The following is a 24,057-nucleotide window of genomic DNA, read 5'->3' as shown; positions in this document are numbered from 1 at the left end:
TAATCTCATTCGCAAAGAATAAGTGATCTACACAAGAAACCCAGGAATGCACTACCCTACAATAAACTCCCTGGAGGGTATAAATGCAACTGTCCAGGTTTAACTGCTTAAGAATAGTCTGTGAATAATGAGGTCTCTCAGAAATTAACTGTCGATTATATTGCAGCAACTATGAGCTACAAATCAGCGCACGGCCAAGAGCACAAGTGTTTTTTTTTTTGCATCTACTTTAAGTTACTCAAACTTGTATTATTTTCCATTATTTTGCCGACTACAGCAAAGGAACAACAGCACAAAGAATTCCAAACATGTGGCAAACCCAGAAGACAATTTTTTTCTCTCCAGATTACAGACCTATTTTTATCTGCCCATTCTTGTACCAGGATCCAAAACACAGATCAAGGTTCTGAACAAAGGCACTTGTGGAATGTCTGTCCCCGAGGATAGGGAAGGGATCACTTTGCAAAGCCTGCCCAGCCTACGTCTCGCACCACCCCACCTACAGACCTACTCACCCACCAGCTTGCAAGCACCAAATCCTGCTCTCCATCCTAATCACAAGACAAAGGGCGAGAGGGGTTAACAGGGTGGGTTCAATGGAAACAAAGGAACGCCACTGTACTTATTGGAACAGCCGAATCTCCCTTCCTTGGTACTTGTGGAACTGAGAACAGAGAACCAAGAACCTCAAAGACTTCCTGGAGAGGCAGACTGCAGTCTAGACTGAAAGGCCTTGAGCAGTGCTCACCAACCCACGGCGTATGGCTTAGAGTGTCACATAATGAGGTGTGATACCTCTGATAGTAGCCCTGCACTGAATGCCAAGAGTGACATGGCATAGAATCCACTAAGGTGACCATAAATGATGCGCCTGAATGCTCCAAGACTAGGAAACCTCTCCCCGAGTCAAGAATATAGTAAACCACTCAACAGGATATGGATGACTTAGATGCCTGTTTCAAGGTAAAGTGCCTGCCCAACTTACAAAGAGTTGTCTGCACATTAGGTGTATGCAGGGTGATCTATGTAGAACCCAAGAGCTTCACCAAGTCGCCAGCCAAGTCTCCTGGCTGACATGGAAGCCGCAAAGAGCATTCCTAAGACATGAAGGAGGTGTCTAACTATGAAAACGATCATGCTCACTAAGTCACTGGAAAGAGGTTTTGGTCACAAGAAAGTCATTTTTCATTTCAATAGTTTCAGGTCACTGGAGGACACATGGAACAGCGGGATTATGGGTTAGAACAGACATCACAATAGCAGTAAGAAGGGAATAGAAAGCTGGGGACTACAACTGCTGCAAAAGTTCCTAGGGTTGAAAAAGTGAAAAAGATGCATTATGCATTAAATCTGTGGAAAACCGTCCAATTTCCCTTGAGCAGACAGATGAAAGGCTGGTGACTGGAAAGCAGTGGGCCTGGCTGAGGGGCTTTTCTGGGCACTGGTACCCCAGCCTCGTGACTGAACAGCTCACTGATATGGGGCAAGAGGGTCTAAAGGTAGCAGTGCCGTGTAGTGCAATGATTGAAAGTGCATGTGTGACACAGTGGATCTTACTACCCTTGCCCAGAAATTCAACCCGCTATAGTGAATAGGAAATACATGCGAGTCAAGGGGAATAACAGTACTTCTCCTTTGTGCAACCATGCTCATTAAGTTTGCTCAAAGGACTCTCACTCATACAATTTTACATCTACCTTCCTCTGGGTTGGTACATCATAGGGTACAAAACATTAAAAAACAGAGCTACAATTGCTGCCATAGTGCCAAGAATGAAATATCTGATGCGACCTTCATCTGAGTACTCAGAAATGTTCTGTTCTAAGATGCCGTCTGTAACCAGGGAGGAAGACACCCTGGAATTCCATGGAATTCGCCGATAGGCCAAGGGCTGCCGGACTGCATCTTCCTCGTCTGCTTCCAGTTCCTGCCAGATCAGAGAAGCCTGCGATGTGTGGAAACCTTTGTCAGAGCTCGGGAAGAATGGCGCACAACATATTTTCATAAAATGCATAGATTTATGGCACTGGCTTATACGTCAACAGTATTGGTGCCTGTAAACACCTCAAGCAGCATGCCACCATCCCATGCCACTCACAAGCTCAATCACACATGCACACGCTTGTGTATACGTATGTATACAGCACCCCGCCCACTGTAATGCCGACTGGCCAACAGACCGTAGCCACATCAATTCCTAACAAACCCATGTGATAGCCCAGTTTTTGTCTTTCAATTGCCCATCGCATTAATATTTACATTTCCTGCTTAGAACAGTAGTTGAAGCATTAAAAGATTTATTTATTATGTAGTCTGAACTGAATCCAGGAGGCTTCTATACCAACAAATGCTCTTTATCACAACAGGGATGAGCACTTGAGGGCAACACAACAAAAGCAATTGTTTACTCTTGCACCTTTCACTGTCATAAGGACTGTGAGCACTGCTACGAAATGGAAAACCTCTAGAACTCAAGGATGTTTACACGACCAAGGACATTCCTTTTTAATATTGATTTACTGATTTAGGAAGCTGGCTCTGTATGTGGTCTACCACCAAGCGGTTATGCCTTGCACAGAGTCTAGAGATTCCCCCAGGAGGGCACGAGCTCAATCTAAACCGAAAGTGCTCCATTAGTGGTAGTATGGGCCGGCAGCCTTAGGCCTAACACAGAGGAGTGTACGACATTTATTGCACCCACATTGACCAATCACTGAAACACGACTCAAAAAGGAGACACACACCAATTTTAGAAAAATAAGCTTAGTTTGAGTTTTATTAAGACCAAGATCTTCGCAAAAAGGGAAGTACGTTTTTTAGGAAAAATACTTTTCACTTTCAAATTTTTTTAAACAGTTCAATGTCATACTGTGGAAAAAAACAACAATGCGGATTCACAGGTAAGTACCCAACTTATAGTTCCAGTCTTCTGAGCTTAAGATCAGCAGAGGGCAAAGTTCAGGTGAGCACAAAGTCAGCACCACCAGCGGTACAGGGGTGTCCGGGTGCAGGGGTCAAATTCAGAGACAGGCCCAATGCGTTTCAATGGAGACTGGGGGCACCTGGAGACACACTGCTTGTAGATCGGTAAATCGGTTCCAGGGGCCAAGCTTTGGGGGTAAGAGCACGCAAAGGGGGAGCGACAAGGCAGCTACAAACATAAACCACCAGCGGCACAGGGTGCAAATACAGTGTTAGGCGCCTAATACTTTTCAATGGAGAATCTCGTTTTGACAAACAGGTTGCATGCGTCGAACCGGAGGCTGCACAGAGGAAACCAGCAACAGCAGAGGTACGTTGAAGTGTTGAGAGTCATAGGGGCACAGTCGGTTCATCTCACTAACACCCAGGGCTTTGGGTGCAGGGGTGTCCTTTGACGTCAGATTCTTCTTACTGGAGCCGGTCGGGGGGAGGTTCTGGATCCATTCTGTAGGATTCATTGTGGAGTCCAGGAGGGCTCAGCCAATGCTGGACTTGGACTCAGGATCGCTGGAGAACCTTTTTATGGATCTGTCGGCCACCTGGACACAGGTCGGAAGCGTCAGGTGTAGAGTGGATCAAGGATCACGGATCCCGAGGGCACCAGAATCCTTGGTGGTGTTTTCTTTGTGAACAGAGCTCCTGTCTTCTGGTGTATTGGTCTTCTTCAGAGGTAAGCAGTCCTAACAGGGTTTGTGGAGGTCGCTGACTGCGGGACAGGCGTCGCTTCTTTGCAGGATTTTCGAGGGCTGCAGACAGGCCGGTAAGGCTGGCGCCCAGGCAGAAGGTGTCTTCCGTCTTCTTCTGAACTGCGCTGCCTTCGTCCTTTTTCTTCTTTAGTGGCAGGACCTAGTTTCTGGATCTGGGAGAGCCACCAAAATACTAAATTTAGGGGCATTTTAGGAGTGTAGCGGTTACGGCAAATGGGCACCTTACCTGGGGTGACTACACCCTTAATTATACCACCTCCAGTGGGAGGGGGCATAGTTCTAGCCCTGATTGGAGTGTTCTCCCCATATTTAAGATGGCAGGGACTGAAAGATGTGCTTCACCTCGCCCCCCCACCTTAGGGGGTAGGTTTGGCAAAGGTGGGCACACCTCCTGTTGTACGAGTTACTTATCTTCGGTATCGATGCATCTGGTAGAGACGATTCTATCCGCAGATTCCTTCATGTAGAATTATCCCCAGGCGTGAGACTGGACCCGGAAAAACCTTTTTGCCCAGCATCCCTGCACGCCGGGGGGATGGCATCACACGACTCCGCACAGGCGTCGTCCGCGCACGTGACGTCAGCGAAGTCACATAAGTCCCACCCCGGCGCATCTACGTCAGTTTTCTTCGGAGAACTTTTCCACAACGCGGAGTCAGCAGACAAAACTGTGAGAGCATAGGAACAGTGTGCGAAAGAGCAGAAAAAGGAATGGTTAGGAACAACACCATAAAGAGCAGTGCTCGGCACTGCCGTACCCAAAGGCAGGGAAAGAATAAAAACAGAGCAGCAACCCTGCCAGTACAGAGACAGCCCACCCCCCCCCAGAGACAAGGGACATATGTAAAAATGTCACGATAACATGCAACAGGACTACAACACCAACCAAAGACAAGGAAGGGGAACCAGTCGGGGACACACAGGGAACAACAAAACTCCAAGACATCCCCATCACAGAGTATGACAACCCTCATCAGGAACAAGGGCAGAGGCACAGCCAAAAGACCCCAACCTCAAGGATCGCAAAGAGCCAGATTTACCAACAAACCTATCCTCCCATGTGACAACGTGACAGAAAGAGAGAAAGAATGTACTCCTAGAAGACACAGCCACCCACAGGGAAGCGAGTGCAAAAGATCAAATCACAAGCCCTCGCAGAATGGGGAGGAAGGGCGGGCTGTGAAGGAATCTGCGGCTAGAATCGTCTCTATCAGATACATCGTTACCGAAGGTAAGTAACTCGTACATCTGATAGAGACTACTAGCCGCAGATTCCTTCAAGTAGAATAGATACCGTAGCCATACCCAAGGGGAAGGAGGGTCTGCGAGAGGACCCCACGTACCTGGGCACAACAGAGGGCTGCACGGGGGCAGAGTCTGAAAACAGGACGAGGAGCCCCGCCCCCCAGGCAAAGGGAAACCCTAGCCAGCAGGAGGCCACCAACCCCAAGGGGGTGCGGGAAAAGAAGAGAAGAAGAAGATAGCCTGTCCTCACTCAGCAGAGGAAACAAGGCAAGGCACAAAGGGGCCAAGCCCCCCCCACGACCACATGAGGCAACAAAACCTCCGGGCAAGGAAAGGAGCACCGAAGGACAAGAGCAAGCTAGAGACTCCAAGGATAAGAGGAAGAGCAAAGGCAATCCTAGACAGGACGGCGCCGGCAGCCAGACGCAGGCGGAAGCCGAAAAGGGGAACTCAAAGTCACCCAAGAAGAATCGGCCAACGCCCGCAGGGACAAACTGCGCCCGCAAGAGGGCCCAGAAGTCAGGGACCACCCCACGGGAAGAGGAGGTAGAACCGAGTGCAAGGGCCACTAGAAGCAGCGGAGAAGGCAGGATGACAGTCCCACTAAAGCCCCAAGTAGGCACAACGGTGCAGAAAGAACAAGAGGGCGGCACTGGCAAGCTCCGCCAGATGCCAGGGACACCACAGAACGAAACACGCAAAGCAAAAAGGCGAAGAAGAAGGTTGCATCCGCAACATACCATAACGCTACGAAGAGCAGAAGCCTGCAGGCGACCACAACTCCCCAGCACATACCGGGGCTATATAATAGCCAACCCTGCCCCACATAGGGCATGTCATATCCCAAGACACGAGAACCTCTTAGGAAGAAACTTCCGCAGCAGAGGACAACAAAAAAGGCCTGCAGCAAAAAACCCAGCAGGAGGCCTATCAAGCAACCAGAGGTGAAACACAGAAGGCCCAATCTCAGGCCCAGCATGGTGTAAAAAACCCAAAGGAAAAACACACAGTCAAAAAGGGGCTGGCCAGCAGCCAACAGAACCACAGCCTCAGCAAGGAGGACTCGAGTGGCCATGAAGCACACATAACAGACAACAGGGGCGACCCGCCCCAACGGAAGAACAGCTCTAAGAACCAGATCAACATGTGGGTCACTGAGGAGGAGAAGAAGGAGGGGGAGGAGGAGGACAACGAAAAATTCCCGCCAAGAACCTCTTAATGGCTGAATCCGCAGGGAAATGGAACAAAAGAGCACCATCGAAGGGAAGGTCCACCAGCCGTTCTCGAACATTCTCCGGGAACACACTGTCCCGAAGTCAGGCATGGCGACGAAGGGCAACCGAAGAAGCCATGGCACGACCCAGCACCTCAGATGTCCAGAGCGGAGCGAAGGATAAACGCTGCCAGCTCCCGACCATCCAAGACATGGTGTCTCAAATCCACACATGCAAAAATAACTATTGATGGACAGAATGCAGAACAATGTCATACATTCACCCCAGTACAGAGCTCTGAGCCTAAATCCATCGTTTTTTGGCTCACCATGCCATTCCAGTTTGGACCCAGCCATATGCAAATCAGTCTTGACCCTGTGCCCCATGGGAACAGTCCAGCCCGAACTGCCAGGCCAGGTCCTCCATGGACTGGAAACAAGCATCCTAGGACCGGTTTTGGGGTTTCACCCCTCTTCAGCCAGGATAGCTTGATTCCAGTGGCATGGAGTGCACGGGACCCACGTCTGGGCATACCCGTCCCACTCGGGGTGACAAATGCAAAAAGAACTATTGATGGACGGAATGCAGGACAATGTCATAATTCACCCCAGTACAGAGATCTGGGCCTAAATCCATCGTTTTTTTGCTCACCATGCCATTCCAGTTTGGACCCAGCCATATGCAAATCAGTCTTGACCATGTACCCAATGGGAACAGTCCAGCCCGAACTGCCAGGCCAAGGCATCCCTGGACTGGAAACAAGCATCCTAGGACCAGTTTCTGGGTTGTGTGTCTTTTGCTTTCTCGCCCTAAAGGCGCCAGGTATGCCCAGACGTGGGTCCTGGGCTCACTTTGCCACTGGAATCAAGCTATCCTGGCTGAAGAGGGGTGAAACCCCGATACCGGTCCTAGGATGCTTGTTTCCGGTCCAGGGAGGACCTGGCTTGGCAGTTCGGGCTGGACTGCTCCCATAAGGCACAGGGTCAAGACTGATTTGCATATGGCCAGGTCTAAACTGGGGTGGCATGGTGAGCAAAAGAATAATGGATTTAACCCAGATCTCTTGACTGGGGGTGAATGTTTTGATTTGTTCTGCATTCCGTCCATCAATTGTGTTCTTTTGCTTTTAAATCCACACATGCACCCTCCTGAGAAGTGGCAGACATAAGGGAGTCCGCCGAATCCCACAAGCAAGAAGTGGCCCTAGCCAAAACACTCAGTGTGTTAAGGGCCCGCAGAGCCGCACTGGTTGAGGCAAACACATTGCACCCCCAGGAGTCCAGCCAGCGGGCCTCCCATGACAGGGGAGACAACAGCAGCGACAAGGCAGGAAAGGCAAACTGCAAAAGGGGGCCTCTGGTCGAACGGTGAAGAGAAAGGCACACCGGATCACACGGTGCCGGATGGTGGCGGTGCAGAAGGTGCTGGGGCACCGGGTCCCCCGTGTTTGGGACGGCCCCAAGTGAGAAGAGTGGAGTGAACCCTCGAAGGGAAGCAACAGTTCCCTATCACCAGAGCCCTGATGGAGAACCTCCAGAAGATGATCATGGGGAAATGGGTAGCCAGATCACCCATGCACAAAATTCCCACCGCCATGGAAACAGCGCGGGCGAAAGCCGTACCTGCCTTCGTAGGGCCCCGTGGAGGGGAAAGCAGCTCCTCGTTAGGTGACGGCTACAAGCTAAGGACAAGGCCGCCGCCGGTCCCGAGGACCAAGAGGGGCTCGGGGTGCGACCCGAGCCCCGGCGACCTCCCGCGACACCACAGGGACTCCCAGGGGGAGTTTGTGGCGAAGCAGAGGCACCGTGGTCCAAGGTAGGGACCCCGAAGGGCCGCACCCCAACGGCACCACATCCTCTGAGCCTGGATTTGAACCAGCCAGGGCAGGAGCAGGAGCCGCCGGCGACACCGCGGAGGGTCCCGCACACTGCAAGGGATCCGCTGACGTCCCAGGAGGGGAAGGAGGAGGAGGAGAAGCCAGCAAGGCCTGCAAAGCCGCCGCATATGTATCCATCTGGGCTCTTGTCGCCCCCACGCTGGGAAACAGCAGATAAGGGGACGACACGTGGGGCTGCACCACCCACGAAGAGCTAACGCCCCCAACAGGCCGGAACCCGACCTTCGGGGACAAATTGAGACACTTATCAAGAGGTGAGCGGCACTCTTGCTACCTGGGAGAAGATCGAAGTCGGCGAGGGAAGCCGGGGGTCCGAGAACCCTCCGCAGGGGCTGGGCGAGATGATGCCGCCGACCTGGACACACGAGCCGAAAGAAGTTTCATCCGGCGCTCCCACCGGGACTTCGGCTTCATCTGCTGACACGCCTCACAATCAGTGGAGTCGTGGTGGTCTCCCAAACACCACATACAGATGGGGCGAAGATCCATCGCCGACATGAGGCGGTCACATGACTAGCAAGTTTTAAAGCCCGAAGGCATTCGCACACTGTTCCCAGACACGCAGCAATAGCAAAAGGGAAAGGCCTAAACAGGCCCAGAGCACAAACCGGATCCGCGTTGCACGCGGAAAAGGAAAACACTGACGTAGGCGCGCCGGGGTGAGACTTATGTGACCTCGCTGACGTCACGTGCGTGGACGACGTCTGGGTGGAGTCGTTTGATGCCGTCCCCCCGGCGCGCATGGATGCTGGGCAAAAAGGTTTTCCGGGTCCAGTCTCACGCATGGGGATCATTCTACGTGAAGGAATCTGCGGCAAGTAGTCTCTATCAGATCTTCTAGGTCTTCCCCCCCAAAGTGCGGTGTAAACTGGAGGCGGCCATCTGCTGCTAGCAGAGGAGGCTGCTCGAGGGGTGACTTACTTATACCTTAGGCAGTGCTGGTTGACATGGCACACAGGCAGTGCAAGACACAGTGGCAGTTTGCATGGCCTTGGTGAGGGCCCCCTAGCGGACCCTATTCAGCTCCAATGCTCTAGGTACCAGGGTACCATTTAATAGCGACGTACAGGGGGTTCTGAAATGCCAATCGTAGTACAGTTTTAGGGAAAGAACACTTGTACTGGGAACCTGGGCAGCAGGGACCCAGTACTTTACAGATAAAATTGCACCAGACACCAGGCAAAAAGTGGGGGAGGTGCGTGCTGCAACAAAAACCCAATTTTCTCCCATTTATTGTCTTTCGAGCCCGTCTCTGGTTTTTTTAAGGCAGCACAATGTAAGAAACGGCTTCACTTTTATTAACAGAACTGGGAGGTTCAACATGCCAAAACGGGTGATTTGTTTGAACAGATTAAGTACGGCTTACAGTTCATTCTCCTAAGCATTCGCAACTATCAAGCAGATCTGGTTTGCTGTGGCCACACAATTCATGTGAATAAATGGTAAAACATCAAGAAATTGATCATGCCAAAAAGGTAGACTACCTTTTCAAACACTCATGTAGAGGTGTGTTCTTTGTGACCACCTGCTCACATTTTAAATATACTACGTTTGCACTTAAGCCACTGAGGTTTTGGTTTGACATATAACAACTTGCAAAAGAATGCAAAATAAATCTTTCAAATGCAGGTTACTCTTGACAATGCTGAACATAAGACACTGACCCTAAACTATGCAGATAAATCACAGCGCCACCACATCAAGTCAACTGTGAAGGCAGTGATCATGCTGTATACTTGAAGGTGCAATTTAAGTTAAACTGTAACTTTTGACGTAGAAACAGGAGTGCAAGACGCAGGGTGTGGAGGAGTGATGTGACGAAAATGAATAACATGATTAGGGTCCGAAGAGACACAAACAGGCCACAACTTGCAGCAGTCAAGCACAGATGAACATGTTTGACTTATTAAATATTCAAGTCTTCCCGCTAGTTGAACAGGGCATGCACTTAACTTTGTGCTTCACCAGCCTGTGGAGGACGGCCAATGGTTTGTGAAAGGCTGCTTGACATTCAATTGCAAAAATCCACATAAAAACACAGCAGGATTGTAGACCTGGGATGGCAAGTTACTCTTTAATGCCGCTGGGCTATTAAACTCAAATGACTGGGGCTTGGGGATGGAGACTGGCGGGGCACTGAAGGAACATTAGCAGATCTTGGGCACCCATTCAGGAACATTATGAAACATTACAAATATTTAGCAAGGAAGGCTCTTTTGTAATCCAGTGAGGTGGATTGTTAAAGCACATTCTCACGTGGGAAAAGGGAGCACCTTTTTCCTTTTTAACAAGAGATGCAAATGAAAATCTCATCTTTTCACAACCTGATAAAGGGCTATGCCTTTCAATATCATCAGCCTGTCTAAACTGTCCAACAAAGTTTCCGTTTCCTCAAAATATTGCAACTTCACTGAAAGTGACGCAAGGTTTACCATTTCGGTGATGTAGTCGCACCACAATGGTGGTCCTCAGAAAACCACCTATTTTGCAAGCATGTAGAATGTGGTTGAAATATATTCTTTACCCACTTCTTAGTAGAAGAGGAAATACAGAAAGATAAACACTGGGATAAGCAAACTCAGTCAACATACCACCGTAGAAAAAGGATACAGGCCACACCACCATTAGAAAAGGAGGTTTCTCAACTATGAGACCAACACAACCTTCCAAGCAGTGCTGTCTCCAGTCCCACCAGAATTCCTAACAGACTGGCTCCTTGAACAACGAGGCTTCGGCCTCTTGATACATGATGATGGCCTACATTTGAATCTTCAAGGCAGCATAACACAAAACACACTAGGCCCATCGGATAAAGGAGATCTCTGGGAAAACAAATGAGTCTAGGAAAGCACTAAATGGAATATATTTTATACAAAGTAATTTTCTGATTCCTGGGAGTATCTTCACGGACCTGTAAAATATCTAGATAAAGCTATTTTGTAACCTCTGAAGCAGGTGACTAGAGCGATGGCCAAATTGGGTGCAGGTGCTCTCTTTCTAGGCATCAAAGGACCTTCTCTGTGCTGGTAAAAGATGAAGGTCAGAGACCCAGCTGCCTCATCGACCATACCAAGTCTGTTTGTTTCTGGTATGTATGATCGAGATATATTGGAGGCACGCTTTCAACATTGGCAAAAGCTGACCTGAAACAGTGGTGCAGACGCTTTGCCATATTTTATCTGATATTTAAAGGAACACATTGTTATTAATGTGCTTACAAATGGAGGAGGTAAATTATGAAACTGTGTTTTACATGAGTGTCTTTTTCATGTTTTAACTTGTGCTTATTCAAAGTGGCACTATAGGCACGCCGAAAATGCACTGCCACCCTGGAGGTAAAGGGGGATTCAAGATTGGGTCCGGTGGCCAAACTGGTAATGGTAGAATCAGACTTTATTTACATCAACAAAAATAATGTGCAATTCCAGGTAATTCATTTTATCTTTGCCCCTTTTCCTGTGTCCAACAAAATTAAGTGTGTGTATTACTTGCCTGACACCACTGCTATGCACTAGATACACTGAAGAATCAATCAATAGAGCCGTTTTAAAGAAAGATTTCCATACACTGAAGGAAATACTAGACACTCAGATCAGATACCCCATAAAGGTAGGTAAGAATAACCAGGGAATTAAATAAACAGACTCCATTTCCACTCGGCACCCTCACATCTATATGGTAAGTATACTCAAAGACCGCTTCATCACGTACATAGCATCTAATCTTAAGGTAAGAACTAGGAACCTTAGGAGGTCATGACACTGCACAAGTGTGTAGAACCAGAGAAAAAGCACGATCAAATGTACTTCCCCTTAGTCATTAATCTCCAGCATGGCTGTTATCTACAGCGTGGTTGCAAAAACCGGTGTCAACAGCATTTTACTTTAGTAAACCAAGCATGATATGGCTCCCTCTATGAGCCCCATTTTTACTGTTACAATGCTTTCAATTAAAATGTATTGTCGGCCCCACTAGGTGATTCTATTGCAGCCTTCTGCCGCACCCACTGGAATCCCAATAGGCTGGTTTTAAAAACAGTACTCACCACATGCCCATTTGGAAGCAATGTCACTTTATTTTTTGGGAGTGTTATGGTCTCTAATGCTTGTTCAAACGAGTGTTAATAACTAAACTATAAATGGAGAGGCACATATAACAACTCACCGCACGGATCTACGCTATTTGCAATTAATCTTCAAAAATGGAATCCTACTGACTAAGTCCAGCTGTGAAAGACTGCGATCTCTAAGATATTAAGATTTTTTCTAACTCCTGGTCATTTCCCTGAACTGCAAATGTATCAGTGTATTTAGCCAAACCTATAATGCTAGTGCCAGAAAACAGTACCAACGAAAGATAAATTCAAAAAGGTAAGAGGGACGGATGGCATGGATTGCGTCGATGAAGAGTGGGACGAAGTACAGAGACCATTAGATACGTACCCTACAAATTACCACTTAGTCTAGCTTTCTCACCACAGATCTTAATTCATGATTGGAAAGCAAAGTTTGGTGAAGTAGTCAACAGTTTTTACATGAAGAAATCCCAACCCTCATCAGCCTAACGTCACTGGTAGCTAAGCCACCAACCGCAGACTCAACTGCCTCTAGCAGCAATGGTCTGCCAGGTAAATCTGCCTTATGTACTCCCGACTACATTACCCTTCCATTAAAGCAGCTTCAGAAGAAAAATCAAACCTGCATCAACTTGCGACAGAAATAGTTGGTCAAAGTTTGCAGCATCATGCAGCCTATGAATTCAGAAACCCTACAGGCAACAAAATAGGAAAGCAATAAACCGAACAGACAGCCTAATGGCCTCACTATCGAGACAGCATGAGAAGACCCACCCTTCAGAGAGAGGAAAAAAGCAGAGCTGGAAAAAGCATAAAACATTCAAAAGGCTTTAGGAATATTTGCGACCGCAGGCTTTGTTGAGAGTTCTAAATGAACTAAGTATCAAATGAAAAGATAACCCTAACAGACTGGAAAGAGTATACTGCATAGAAGTACAAACCAACAGAATGATGCCAAATTAATTGATATACCTTTCCAAAGAACCATCAACTCGCATCATGTTCAAATAGAGGAGAACAGAAAAAGGGGAGTGAGATTGTGACTTGGGAGTAAAAGATCCCTTGAGTGTTTCACTAATGACCTGCGAACTAACAAGTCCACAGACAAAAGAAGAGATGTACCTTGCACAATACTCTGAAACGGATTTTGGTTTTGTACTTCAACGAGAAGTACAAAATGGGATTCACTAGCAAAGTCCATCACTGTTTCTCTTCCTGCCCGTCAATTGACATCAGTTTGTACAATATGGAACCTTTAGGTCCCAGAAGATTGCCGTCACCTACGGATCTCCCCAAGTTCTATATAGTCCCCGTCATCTTTAATCACTATATTTTTAGCCCTATAGGTCACAGATAAAAGCATCATAATTCACTGATATGCCGATGAAGCAAACTCTATTCAACAGTCGTTTCCGCTATAAAAAGACACAATATGCAATGCGGAATGAACATCATGGCCTGGATATCCTACCATGACAGTAATTCAGATTATTTACCAAGAACAATAAGCAAATTATCCAAACCTGGTCCAATGACATATGTGAATGGTTTCGAACCTCACTTGGATTCACCCAGGGTGCCAATCTCACCCTCAAGGAACATACTGCCAAACAAATATAAAGACAGCTCGGTGCCACTCTCTCTTGAAGCAAGTTAAACAATTTCCCACTAGAGGATCTCAGAACTGCTGCTCAAGCTTTTGTTCTCCACATCATGATAGAATAAACACACTGCTTGCTGGCTTCCCAGACTCCCAAATGGCCACCCCTTATGGCTATCCTGCATGCTGCAGGACGTCTCATCAATGGCATGAAAATACCTAACTACATCACCCCCATCCTGATGGAACTCCACTGGTCCCCTTGCTGGACTGCAGCATCTTCAAAACGATCTGCATTATTTCTAAAGCTACCATGACCAGAACCCTTGCCCACCAGGCTGACAAGCTCATCATCTCTTGCGGCCCTCAATACATACGCAGTCAGGACACCATGAGACAGGGGGTAATAAGAGTGAAAAAGAAAAAACAGAAGAACAAGTTACTTACCTTCGGTAAAGCCTTATCTGGTAGAGACTATCTAGCCACAGATTCCTTACCACAGAATTATCTCCAGGCGTCAGATTGGATGCAGAACTTATTTTGTGAGCCGAACCCTGTGCGCCGGTAGGTCGCTTCATTTGGCTCTGTGTGGCGTAGTCGGCATCATCCGCGCTGGAAGACGTGCCACCTTATCATGCTGATGTCAGATTCTTTTCCCGAATTTCCACGCCAGGAGTGCGGCGCCACAAAGAACACTTACTGCTGGTGTAAAAAACTAGGCCCCTGAAGGGGGAACAGCCCTGTCCCTAGAATTCCGTTCACAGAGCATGGTGGATGCATGGGTCGGTAAGGAATCTGCGGCAAGATAGAATTTCTACCAGATAAGGCATTACCGAAGGTAACTTGATCATCTGATGGGGGACTTCTAGCCGTAGATTCCTTACCTTAAAAGAGGTACCAAAGCATTGCCTCCCGGGAGGTGGGCCTGCGAAACTGATTCACAATAGAAAGTCCTGCAGGACCGAACAAGCAAAGGGCCCGTCCGGACTGACCCGACTGTCAAAGCAGTAATGCTTTGTTAATGTGTGTAAAGAAGTCCACCTTGCTGACTGACAGCTATCCAGGCCCAGAACTTCTCGTGCTGACGCAGTGGTCACAGCCTTGGCTCTGGTGGAATGAGCACGCAAAACCTTAGGGGGGGGGGCAATGCATAGCAGACACTAATGCAGAGCACAATCCATCGGGAGATGGTCCGCTTCTGCACAGCCTTTCCCTTCTTCGACATACTCCACAGAGAGTTGGTCGTCCACAAGGAACTCTTGCAAAGTGATGGACTGACCTAAATGAAAAGGAGTGACAGCTTTTGGCAAAAAGGAAGCTCTAGTGCAAAGAACCAGCTTGTCTGGGTAGATCTTCAGGCATGGATGACAAAGCCTGAAGTTCACTGACTCTCCGGGCAGACGTTATGGCGACCAGCAAAGCCATCTTGATGGTACAGAGCCTGAGAGAACAGATAAGCAAAGAAAGTTCATCAGAAACGTTAGGACTAAATTAAGGTCCCACTGAGGAATGAAGAAGGAAACATGTTGCAAACCTTTCAAGAACCTATTTACAATAGGGGATTTGAAGATGGACGACTGATCTGGCAACTGCAGAAAGGCTGAGATAGAAGAAAAATAGCCCTTTATTTTGCTCAGAGCAGAGCTCTGTTGGGTGAGGGAAAGGATAAAGAAAAGGACCTGATAGAGAGGAGCAGAAATAGGGTTAACCTATTTCTCTGCTCACCAAGCCACAAACTGCCCCAGCAGCAGGGTATACTGTCTTAATGGAGGGATGCCTGGCTGCAAAGATAACATTACAGACTTTGGGCGGAAGGTCGGAAGCTATCAACTGTCGCTACTCAATCTCCATGCTTGAAGGCAAGCACTGACGGGTTCGGGTGGAGAACCTTCCCCTGCTGCTGTGGCAACAGATCCCCCCGAAAAGGCAGCCTGCTTGGAGGAGCGATGCTATGCTCAACTGCTTGGGATATCAAAGTTTCCGAGCCCAGTTTGGAACGACAAGGATGACTTGGGCCCCGTTGTTCCTGATCTTCTTGAGAACTCTGAGCAGGAGTGGTATGGGTGGAAAGGGGTACAGGAGGCCTGCGCTCCACTCGAGACGAAAAGCATCTCCAAGTGGGACCCGCTTTGGACACTCCTGTGTGCAAAACTGTTCACATTGCGCGTTCTGAGCAGTGACGAACCAATCTAACAAAGGCTCTGCCCACTGCTGTGAAAGATCTTGCAACATCTCCGGATGGAGATGCCATTTGTGATCAGCTAGGCATCTTCGGCTGAGTATGTTCGCCCTGGCGTTTAGAGAGCCAGCCAGTTGTTGAACCACCAGAGATATGCCCGGACGTTACAGCCATGTCCAGAGACGCAGGGTCTCATGACAAAGGGTACACAAGCCCACCCAGCCCTGTTTGCTGCAGTACCACATGGCGATGGTACTGTCCGTGAACACCTGCACTAGCCTTCCTTTGATGAGGGTAGAAAGGCTTTTAGTGTCAGCTGGATTGCTGGTGCTTCAGAACGATGATGTGGAGGCGGAATTCTGCCGTAGACCAGAGGTCTCTGATCTCCACCTCTTCAAGATGGCTACCCCATACCAGGAGTGACGCAACTGTTACCACTGTTGCATCTGGTTGGGGAAGGAAGAGGGGTCTGCCGCTGACCCAATTGTGGTTTGTGAACTACCATTGCCGATCTTTTGCAGTTCCCTCCAACCATGTCCTCTAGACAATGTCTGAGGGATTCTACCTAATGCATCGCCCACTGGAATTTCAGGTACCGCTGCAGATCCCGCACATGCCAGCAGGCATGTGTAACAAGCAGGATGCAAGAGTCCATGAGGCCAAGCAGCTTCAGTTGGAACAGTAGCGTAATGTCACTAGCTAAACAGCCAATGGTTATTACATACATAATCTACTGGACAACAACTGCTCATTGTTATTTCATGACCTGTTTATGTGCGTGTATGCTTAGTATAACAGCAATCATTTGCTCTACATTATTGCTGCAAACATATCAATTTTGGGGCTACAAGGTTTAAAGTCTACGTAATAACTGCTGATAATTTTATTGGTGTCATCACGTGTGATGTCAGCAGTGGTACAGGTAATGTGTAGTGCGAGGCCGCACACGAGGTAAAGCGCAGTTCAGAAAGAGCAAATTATGGTCAAGTGCTTCACCATAACTGCAGAATTGCAGGGGTTTCTTGCTTTTGGATCATAACCATAATGTCCCTTGTAGTGAAGTTTTTCTGGGGATTTTCTCAGATTTAATTATTGAGAAGTTACTCATCTTCATCTCTACCCATAAAATTCTTACATAGAATTCTTATGGATTATTTTGTTCTGAATAAAACCCAGTATTCTGTCCCAGTCCTCACTGGTCACATGGTGTGGCATTTAGCAACATCCGAAGGCCAATACCCAGCCAGGCAGCAGTAGGCATTGGGCGACAGCCGTTGCACATGTCCAGAGGCTGCAGAGCACAATGGCCTGCACGCAACCATCAAACCGATATTGATTCCTCCTATGACATGACCCTGGAGCAGGACATCCACTGCAACTAATACCCCTCCTTTAGTACCAACGTAGCATGGACTTAGCCGTATCCCATAGGTCTTTTTCCAACATTCAGTACCCACACAGCCTCAACGCCAAGAGAGCAAGTCTTTGGCCAGTATCCAACTCCTTCAAGGTATCAATTAATTTTCTTTTTAGAATTAAGAAAAAACAACTAAAACATGTGCAAATGCCAAATTTGTTCTCATTATCTCCAGGAGTTTGTCTCTTTCCTGTAGCTTATCCGAAACTCACTATTGTAGTTAAAATGGAGAAATCACACTTTGGATACCTGCTGCAGCTCCGGGAATCCTGTTTCCATGTGTTCAACGTACACATAACTTTCAACGATTAAACAGAGATTCATTTGGTTCATGATGGAAAGTTTTGCGCACATTTTTCCAACAGAGACAACATTATCACAGCAAAACCTCTTTCCTCGGAATTAACCAATCTAGATTCTTCGATTATGCATTCCATCTATGTGGGATTGAATACATTTAGAGCACCTAAATCTAAGCATCAGAGTGCGGACCCTAGCACGCTAAGTGACTGCAGGCACACAATGCTGCTCTCTTTATTCTCTTTTGTTGTGCCAGTCCTCACGCTGCTACGGTTTTATTGCTGGGTAATGACTGTTATGATGTTTTCCCCTCCTGAGACTGCTTAAAGTGCTTTCAGAATGCTAGAGCCCAGTTTTTCAAGTCCCTTTCATGAAATCATTCCATTGCCCAAATAATTTAGTAGTTCCACCAGTTGAAAGTATTAAACTAATTCACATTTTCTACCTGACCCAAAAGGCATTTAATCAACGTGGTCAATCTCCCCCCCCCCTCCCCCCATCCTCAATAAGTACGATACTCACCAACCTTCTTGCATCTCAACTTTCTAGCGTCTGGCTACAGCAAGATCTAGGTGTCTCTTGCGAGTGTTGACGAGAACAATAGAATACAGTACCATGCTATATAACGGATGGCTACACTGCGCCATTATTTGCATTATGTCGTTAGTGCAGCCTTTTTTCTCAATTTCACGCTTGGAGCAATTGTTTCTATTGTATATTGCAATAAAATTGTGTACTATGAAAGACAGGCGTATTAGCCCTCCCCAACTACATAACAGAGACTAGTAGAGTGTGTTTGCTTTCCCGGAAGCAAGACAAAGGAATTATGTACCAAACAGTCTATGTTATATAGAAAGACTCCTTAGATTATGCAAAACCTAAACACCAGCCCTTTCAGAGATGCCATAACAAGCTCAGCTGTTGTATCCTGTCCAGTCTTCCCCTGGGCTACTGACCTCTTCATATACCAGGATAGCACCTATAAGCATATATATTCTTCAATGCAGATACACATACTTAAGTAGCGGTATACAGAGGAAACTAATGCCTCTCTCCAGCAAATCTTCCAAGACATATCATTATGGATTAGTTTATAGTCCTGCTCCACACAGTTGCCCTGCTTAGTCACACCTGTAAAGTGTTTCATATTCCTGATGAGACTGCAAACCACTCTGATTTGCAATGATAGGAGTAGTAGAGTGTACGCCCTGGAGTTTGCTGGCTGTAGACTGTCCTCTATGCATCAACCCGGTTGCGACATGTTACAAACATTGTGTGTGGTGATGTTTAAGCATGGGGAATTCCGGAGAGTATGGGGGCAGATGCAGCTGCACATACCTACCTGCTGCATGATGTTTTCTGGGTACTTTAGGGATGTAAGCATTATGTGACTTGATAATATGTGTTGCTCACTTTACAACAGAAGAAGATGGGTTGCATATTGCAGTGGAAGAAAAGGAAAAATATCAAATTGAAGATTTCAGACTACAGTCCACACAGAAAACTAGCATTTTATGATGGTGTTCCTATAGTCAATTACGGCAAATTGTTCTGGAACATCACCCACCTATACCACAACATGTGGTGTAATGTAATGCGTATTATCAGTACCGTGGTGCTGGTGCAAAGGTTCTCTTGAGCAAAAACACACATCAGTGAAACTAGATGATTTGATGGATACTGAAAACTGGTATTTGAAGGAAAAGAGTTGTACCTTCAGAAAGAGTCGTAAAAATAGCAATGATTTGCAGTGAGAAATAAAAGCTTAAACGCTGCAAACCAATCATATGATCTGCAAGCAGACATCCTTTTAGTCACCAGGGAACCACCATCACATTGTGTTGACACTTGTGAAATATTAATTGCATACACTTTCAGACATTTCCAAGGGATTACACAAGTTGCAAGGCTGAAGCTGCCTGGTCATTCAACATCAAACATCGCACAGCATATTTAGAACAGAAAATAATCCCCTTGTATTATGTGCTGTGGGCAGCACCTTTTGGGGAACCTTACCCTACACTAACACAGGGTGTAGGAATATCTGAAGGGAGTTTTCAAAGTTTTTAAGGGGCACAATCTGAAACAGGGGTTACAAAGACATTGGGATTCATTTTACAATCTGCAAAGAGGAGATTACATTAAGCAATTGTGGAATTGAACTGAAATGCATTTCTCTTACTAACCAACATATCTTACTAGACTAGCACCTATGGTCTTGTAGGCACTTTTCCCACTACTTCTCTTTACTACAAACTACAGATGTATTACAGGTGGTGACAAAATCTATAGGTTTCTCACCTGACTGGTCGCTCCTTCCGCAGATGTTGCACTCTCTGTTCGGTGTTCGGAAACGTGGTCCCGGCGGGGTCTCTCCACAGGAGAATTACGTCGCCGATAGAACAAGACATATGCGTACCTCGTCACCACCTGGCTCTCTTCAACAGTGGTAACTGTGCTGTCATCAAAAAGCCTCCAACCTGGAAACAGAAGATTACTATTAATATTGCAGCCCGCTTTTCATGGATATATGAAAGCCATTTTGTTACACCTTTTCACACCAGCCTAGTTGGACCCTTTCAATGTCTTTGTGAAAACACATGTCATATCCCTACTCCACCCTGTAGCAAGGTCCTACTCAAACTTTTGAGTGCCTTCATATTTTGTGTGACATCCATTCATCTCCCGTGGGTAAACTCTTTGATACAGCATAGGTTAACCATTTCCCACCTTATGATTAAACTCTGCATTACCGGCATGGTTAAAGCTTCTTGCTGGCCAAACCCCTTAAAAAGTTACCTGACCTGTTAAACCTAATTTAACCATAAAAGGACATTTGAGCCTGACCGCAATCACAAACTTGGACGGTGAAAAGCTGACACTAAAAAAAAATCAGGCAAGACTAAAATAATGGTTCATCTTATAATAAATGATAACAGTCCTATCAATCACTTTCATAGGACACAGCAAGAGTTGGTGCGGACTCTACAGTTCCACTCAACTGTAGCAAAGTTACTGTGCTCTAAAACATGAATCAAATCAGCGATCTGCAAGTAACACACAGATGTCTACTGTTTGTACACTAAGCAAATGAGCCACCTTACAGGTACCCTTTGGTGGGCTGCATCACTCACTCCAAATTAGAACTTGAACTTGCTTTTGCCATGAACATAGTGGGGAAATCCCAAAGCTACCAAACGGTACACTGAGGCAGAATGCCACAAGAGTGTTTTAAGTTTTTTTCCTGCTCGTGCTGGAGAATCTAATGTATTAAGAAACCACTGGCCTAAGGTAACTCAACAGTAGCGTTTAACAATTATATCCATGCATTGACCAAATCCATGCATTTGACAACACACCTCATCCATCTAGGTTTCTCACCAATGTTACTGCTGCTGCTTACCCACATCACTGCGCTGACTGTTCTTATCATTTGGAAGCCTGGCATACGCCGTGTAATGCCCGCCAATCATACCTCCATAGTGATTAATAACAGCATACAAATCATAACTCGGAAGCTGGTGGTCCTCCTTTTGGCCAATGCAAAATTTACTAAGGTCCAGGTTCCTGTTGGCACAGAAAACAATTGGTTCAAACTTTGGAAAGTTCACAGACCCAAGACGAAAACAAAGAAACAGCAATGACCAGTCAGTAAGGCAGTCAATGGTGCATTAATCAGAAAGTCCACTTCACCCAAAATATTCTGATCGACGAGACAACAGGACAAAATTAAGGCAGTGTCTGTCTTATTTTAAATGGAATGTCGAGACAAGAAGGATAATCAAGCAAGGGATAGGAGATGTGACGGATGTGATTTTTGGAGCTTGTAAGTTGGACTCTTATGTGTAATTACTGCTGCATAACATTAACCAGTTAACTGCGCAGATCCATATGCACCACTAAGGACTTTTCTGAACAAGCAATTCAAATTCACCTCTTACTATTCCTTCATAATAAATATGTAAGGTTCTTTTCAGTAAAATTGGTGCACAAAACGGCATCAAGGGGTATGTGATTTTCTGTAGACTGGTTTTTCGGAAGAGGATGTGGTGTAACAGTCAGAGCTGTTGACTCTGAAGCTGGGGATCCAGGTTCAAGTCTGCGTCAGCTCAACATCCTGCAATTCTGGACAAGTCACTTAATTTCCCAGTGCCTATGGGCAGCACCTGGATACCCTCAAGGGTGATGAGCCACACTCTACAAATCGGAGTATTTATTTATTTAAATAATTACAATACACTAAGTACATGGGCTGTATGCACTCGGTGTCACTCCCGCAATAATTTTTGTGAACTGCACCAAATAGGATTTGGTATTTAGAAGGAAAATGCTATTTACCAGTATGCATATATTCTTGGCATGTAGAGCTACAGAGTTGTACACGGTGCATAGATCACCATCTGGTGTTGGGCTCGGATGCTTGCACTTTGTTGTGGTCTTGAAAGAGTCTTTTGTAGTCATGAGATAGGGGACTCCTCATTTGGACGATAGTGCGTATGGGCAGCGCCTCCATCCTCAGATAGTTTTTCGCCATGATGGGAAATTGAGTCAGTAAGAAATAAAGAGATGTTCATGAGAAGGTATCTAATTAAGATAGTATTGGAACAGATACAGGTTCTGGGGAGGCGGGTGGGCATGTACAACTCTGCAGGTCTACATGCCAAGAACAGATGCATACTGGTAAGTAGTATTTTCCGTTCGAGGCATATGAGCTGCAGATTATACACTGTGCATAGACTGTATAGCAGTGTCTCCCCTAGCGGTGGTCACCTGTATCTGCTGCAGTCGTTTGAAAAAGTGATTTAAGAACAGCTTGGCCTCCGGAAGCTTGTTGCTTAGCCGGCACATCAACACAATAGTGTTTGGTGAAGGAGTGTGGTGTAGACCATGTTGCTGCCTAACAAATGTCTAAGGGAATGTTCCCTAAGAATGCCATGGAAGCCCCTAGTTTGCGTGTTGAGTGCGCTCTAGGGGCAATTGTTAATGTGCGTTTAGCCTTCTGGTAGCATATTTGAATGCATTTTACTATCCACCTATGCGATCACAGCTTTGGAGATAGGTTACCTTTATGAGGTAGGGAGAAGGCTACAAACAGTTGTTTTGTCTTTCTAAAGGGTTTAGTTCTGTCAATGTAATAAAGTAGGGTTCTTTTTACGTCCAGTGTGTGAAAAGCTCTCTCTGCTACAGAGTCTGGGTTTCGGAAAAACACCGGTAACTCAACTGATTGGTTAAGATGAAAAGCAGAGATTACTTTGGAAAGGAATTTTGGATTCGATCTAAGAACCACCTTGTTGCAATGTATTTGTAAGAATGGTTCTCGTATGGTTAAAGCCTGGATCTCACTTACTCTCCTGAGAGAGGTAATTGCGACAAGGCATGCTACTTTTCATGAGAGGAACTGCAATTCACATTTGTGTAGAGGTTCAAATGGGGGACCCATGAGCCTGGTAAGAACAATGTTTAAATTCCACACCGGAGAGGGTGGCAGTCGGGGGGGTGGGGGGGGGAATTATTCTTTTAACAACTTAAGACTCTTTATCCGGAGGAGGTGGCGCATCACCGGAAGTCTGAGAGATGGCACGTTTTCTAGCATTAGTTACCACTAGTGAGCCTAAAGGTAGTTGACCCTTGATGTAAGTGGGATCATAGGGAGCGGGTTTATATTTTTTGTCAATCCTGGGATTGAGAATTCTAGCTCTCACAGGGTCCTTGAATATGTCAGGGGCATGTTTAATGACACCCTTTAGCATTGGTAGGGTTTGTACAGTCTTTTGTGACTGTTCAAAGGTGTCTGGAAGAAAGTCCTCGTCTGCAGGGTCAGAATGAACACCATGGTAGAGAGCAGCTCTATTTACTAGCTGACCAAAGCCAATATTGTCATCTGGGGTAGATGGCTTTGTTGGATATGCCTGGTGATCAGGGAGGTCTGGAGGAGGATCTATTGGGTCATCATAATTGTCCCAATCGTCCTGTGGTAGGTCTGCGTCGTCATTAGGGTCAGTGAAAGGGTCATTGTTGACTCCCCCACCCCTAAATCATCATCATCATCCTGTGGTGGAGTGTGGTGGAAGTTCTGGAGAATGTGGAGGAGAGACAGGCTTAGGAGGAAGAACAGGAGAAGAGGTTCGTATAGGTGAAGTGGCACAGTCTTTCCTCTTTACAGGCACTGCAGGAGTGTCTGCTGTTTCCAGCTTCCTCTTTTTGTGTGGAACAGCAGCCACATGTCCTGTTTTGGGGGCTATGCGGAGAGTTTTTTGTTTTGGATCGATAGGATCCGGTCGAAAAAGTTCTTCCTCTTCGGTAACCGCTTTCGGTGCCGATTTTTTCGGGTCCGGTCGGGGTTTGGATTTATTCTCCAAGGCCTTGGGAGGTGGTTTGGGGTCCTTCGGCTTGGCTGTGGAGGCAGAAATCTTTTTCGGTTCCGAATGCTTTGGTTTCGGG

The 24,057-nt window shown here is 46.6% G+C and overlaps 1 protein-coding gene across 9 annotated transcripts in view; it reads right to left on the bottom strand.

Moving 5' to 3' along the window:
• The window catches only part of USP19 (ubiquitin specific peptidase 19), a 638,025-nt gene that overhangs the window by 38,770 nt on the left and 575,198 nt on the right, over positions 1–24,057 (bottom strand). For 5 of the 9 annotated variants that reach the window (XM_085624327.1, XM_085624331.1, XM_085624330.1 and 2 more), the window contains 2 exons: positions 21,020–21,183; positions 19,918–20,096 (listed from right to left, as the gene is read on the bottom strand). In XM_085624327.1, coding sequence (XP_085480453.1) covers positions 19,918–20,096; positions 21,020–21,183 — 343 coding nt within the window. Of the gene's footprint in view, positions 1–209; positions 1,946–19,917; positions 20,097–21,019; positions 21,184–24,057 lie in introns of those variants that run through there. The other 4 variants (XM_085624323.1, XM_085624325.1, XM_085624324.1 and 1 more) reach the window with 1 other exon arrangement.

This window comes from Triturus cristatus, chromosome 9, assembly GCF_964204655.1.
Source record: "Triturus cristatus chromosome 9, aTriCri1.1, whole genome shotgun sequence".
NCBI classification, from domain to species: domain Eukaryota; kingdom Metazoa; phylum Chordata; class Amphibia; order Caudata; family Salamandridae; genus Triturus; species Triturus cristatus.
The sequence above is the reverse complement of the archived record's forward strand: the minus strand, read 5'-3'. Positions and strand labels throughout refer to the sequence as shown.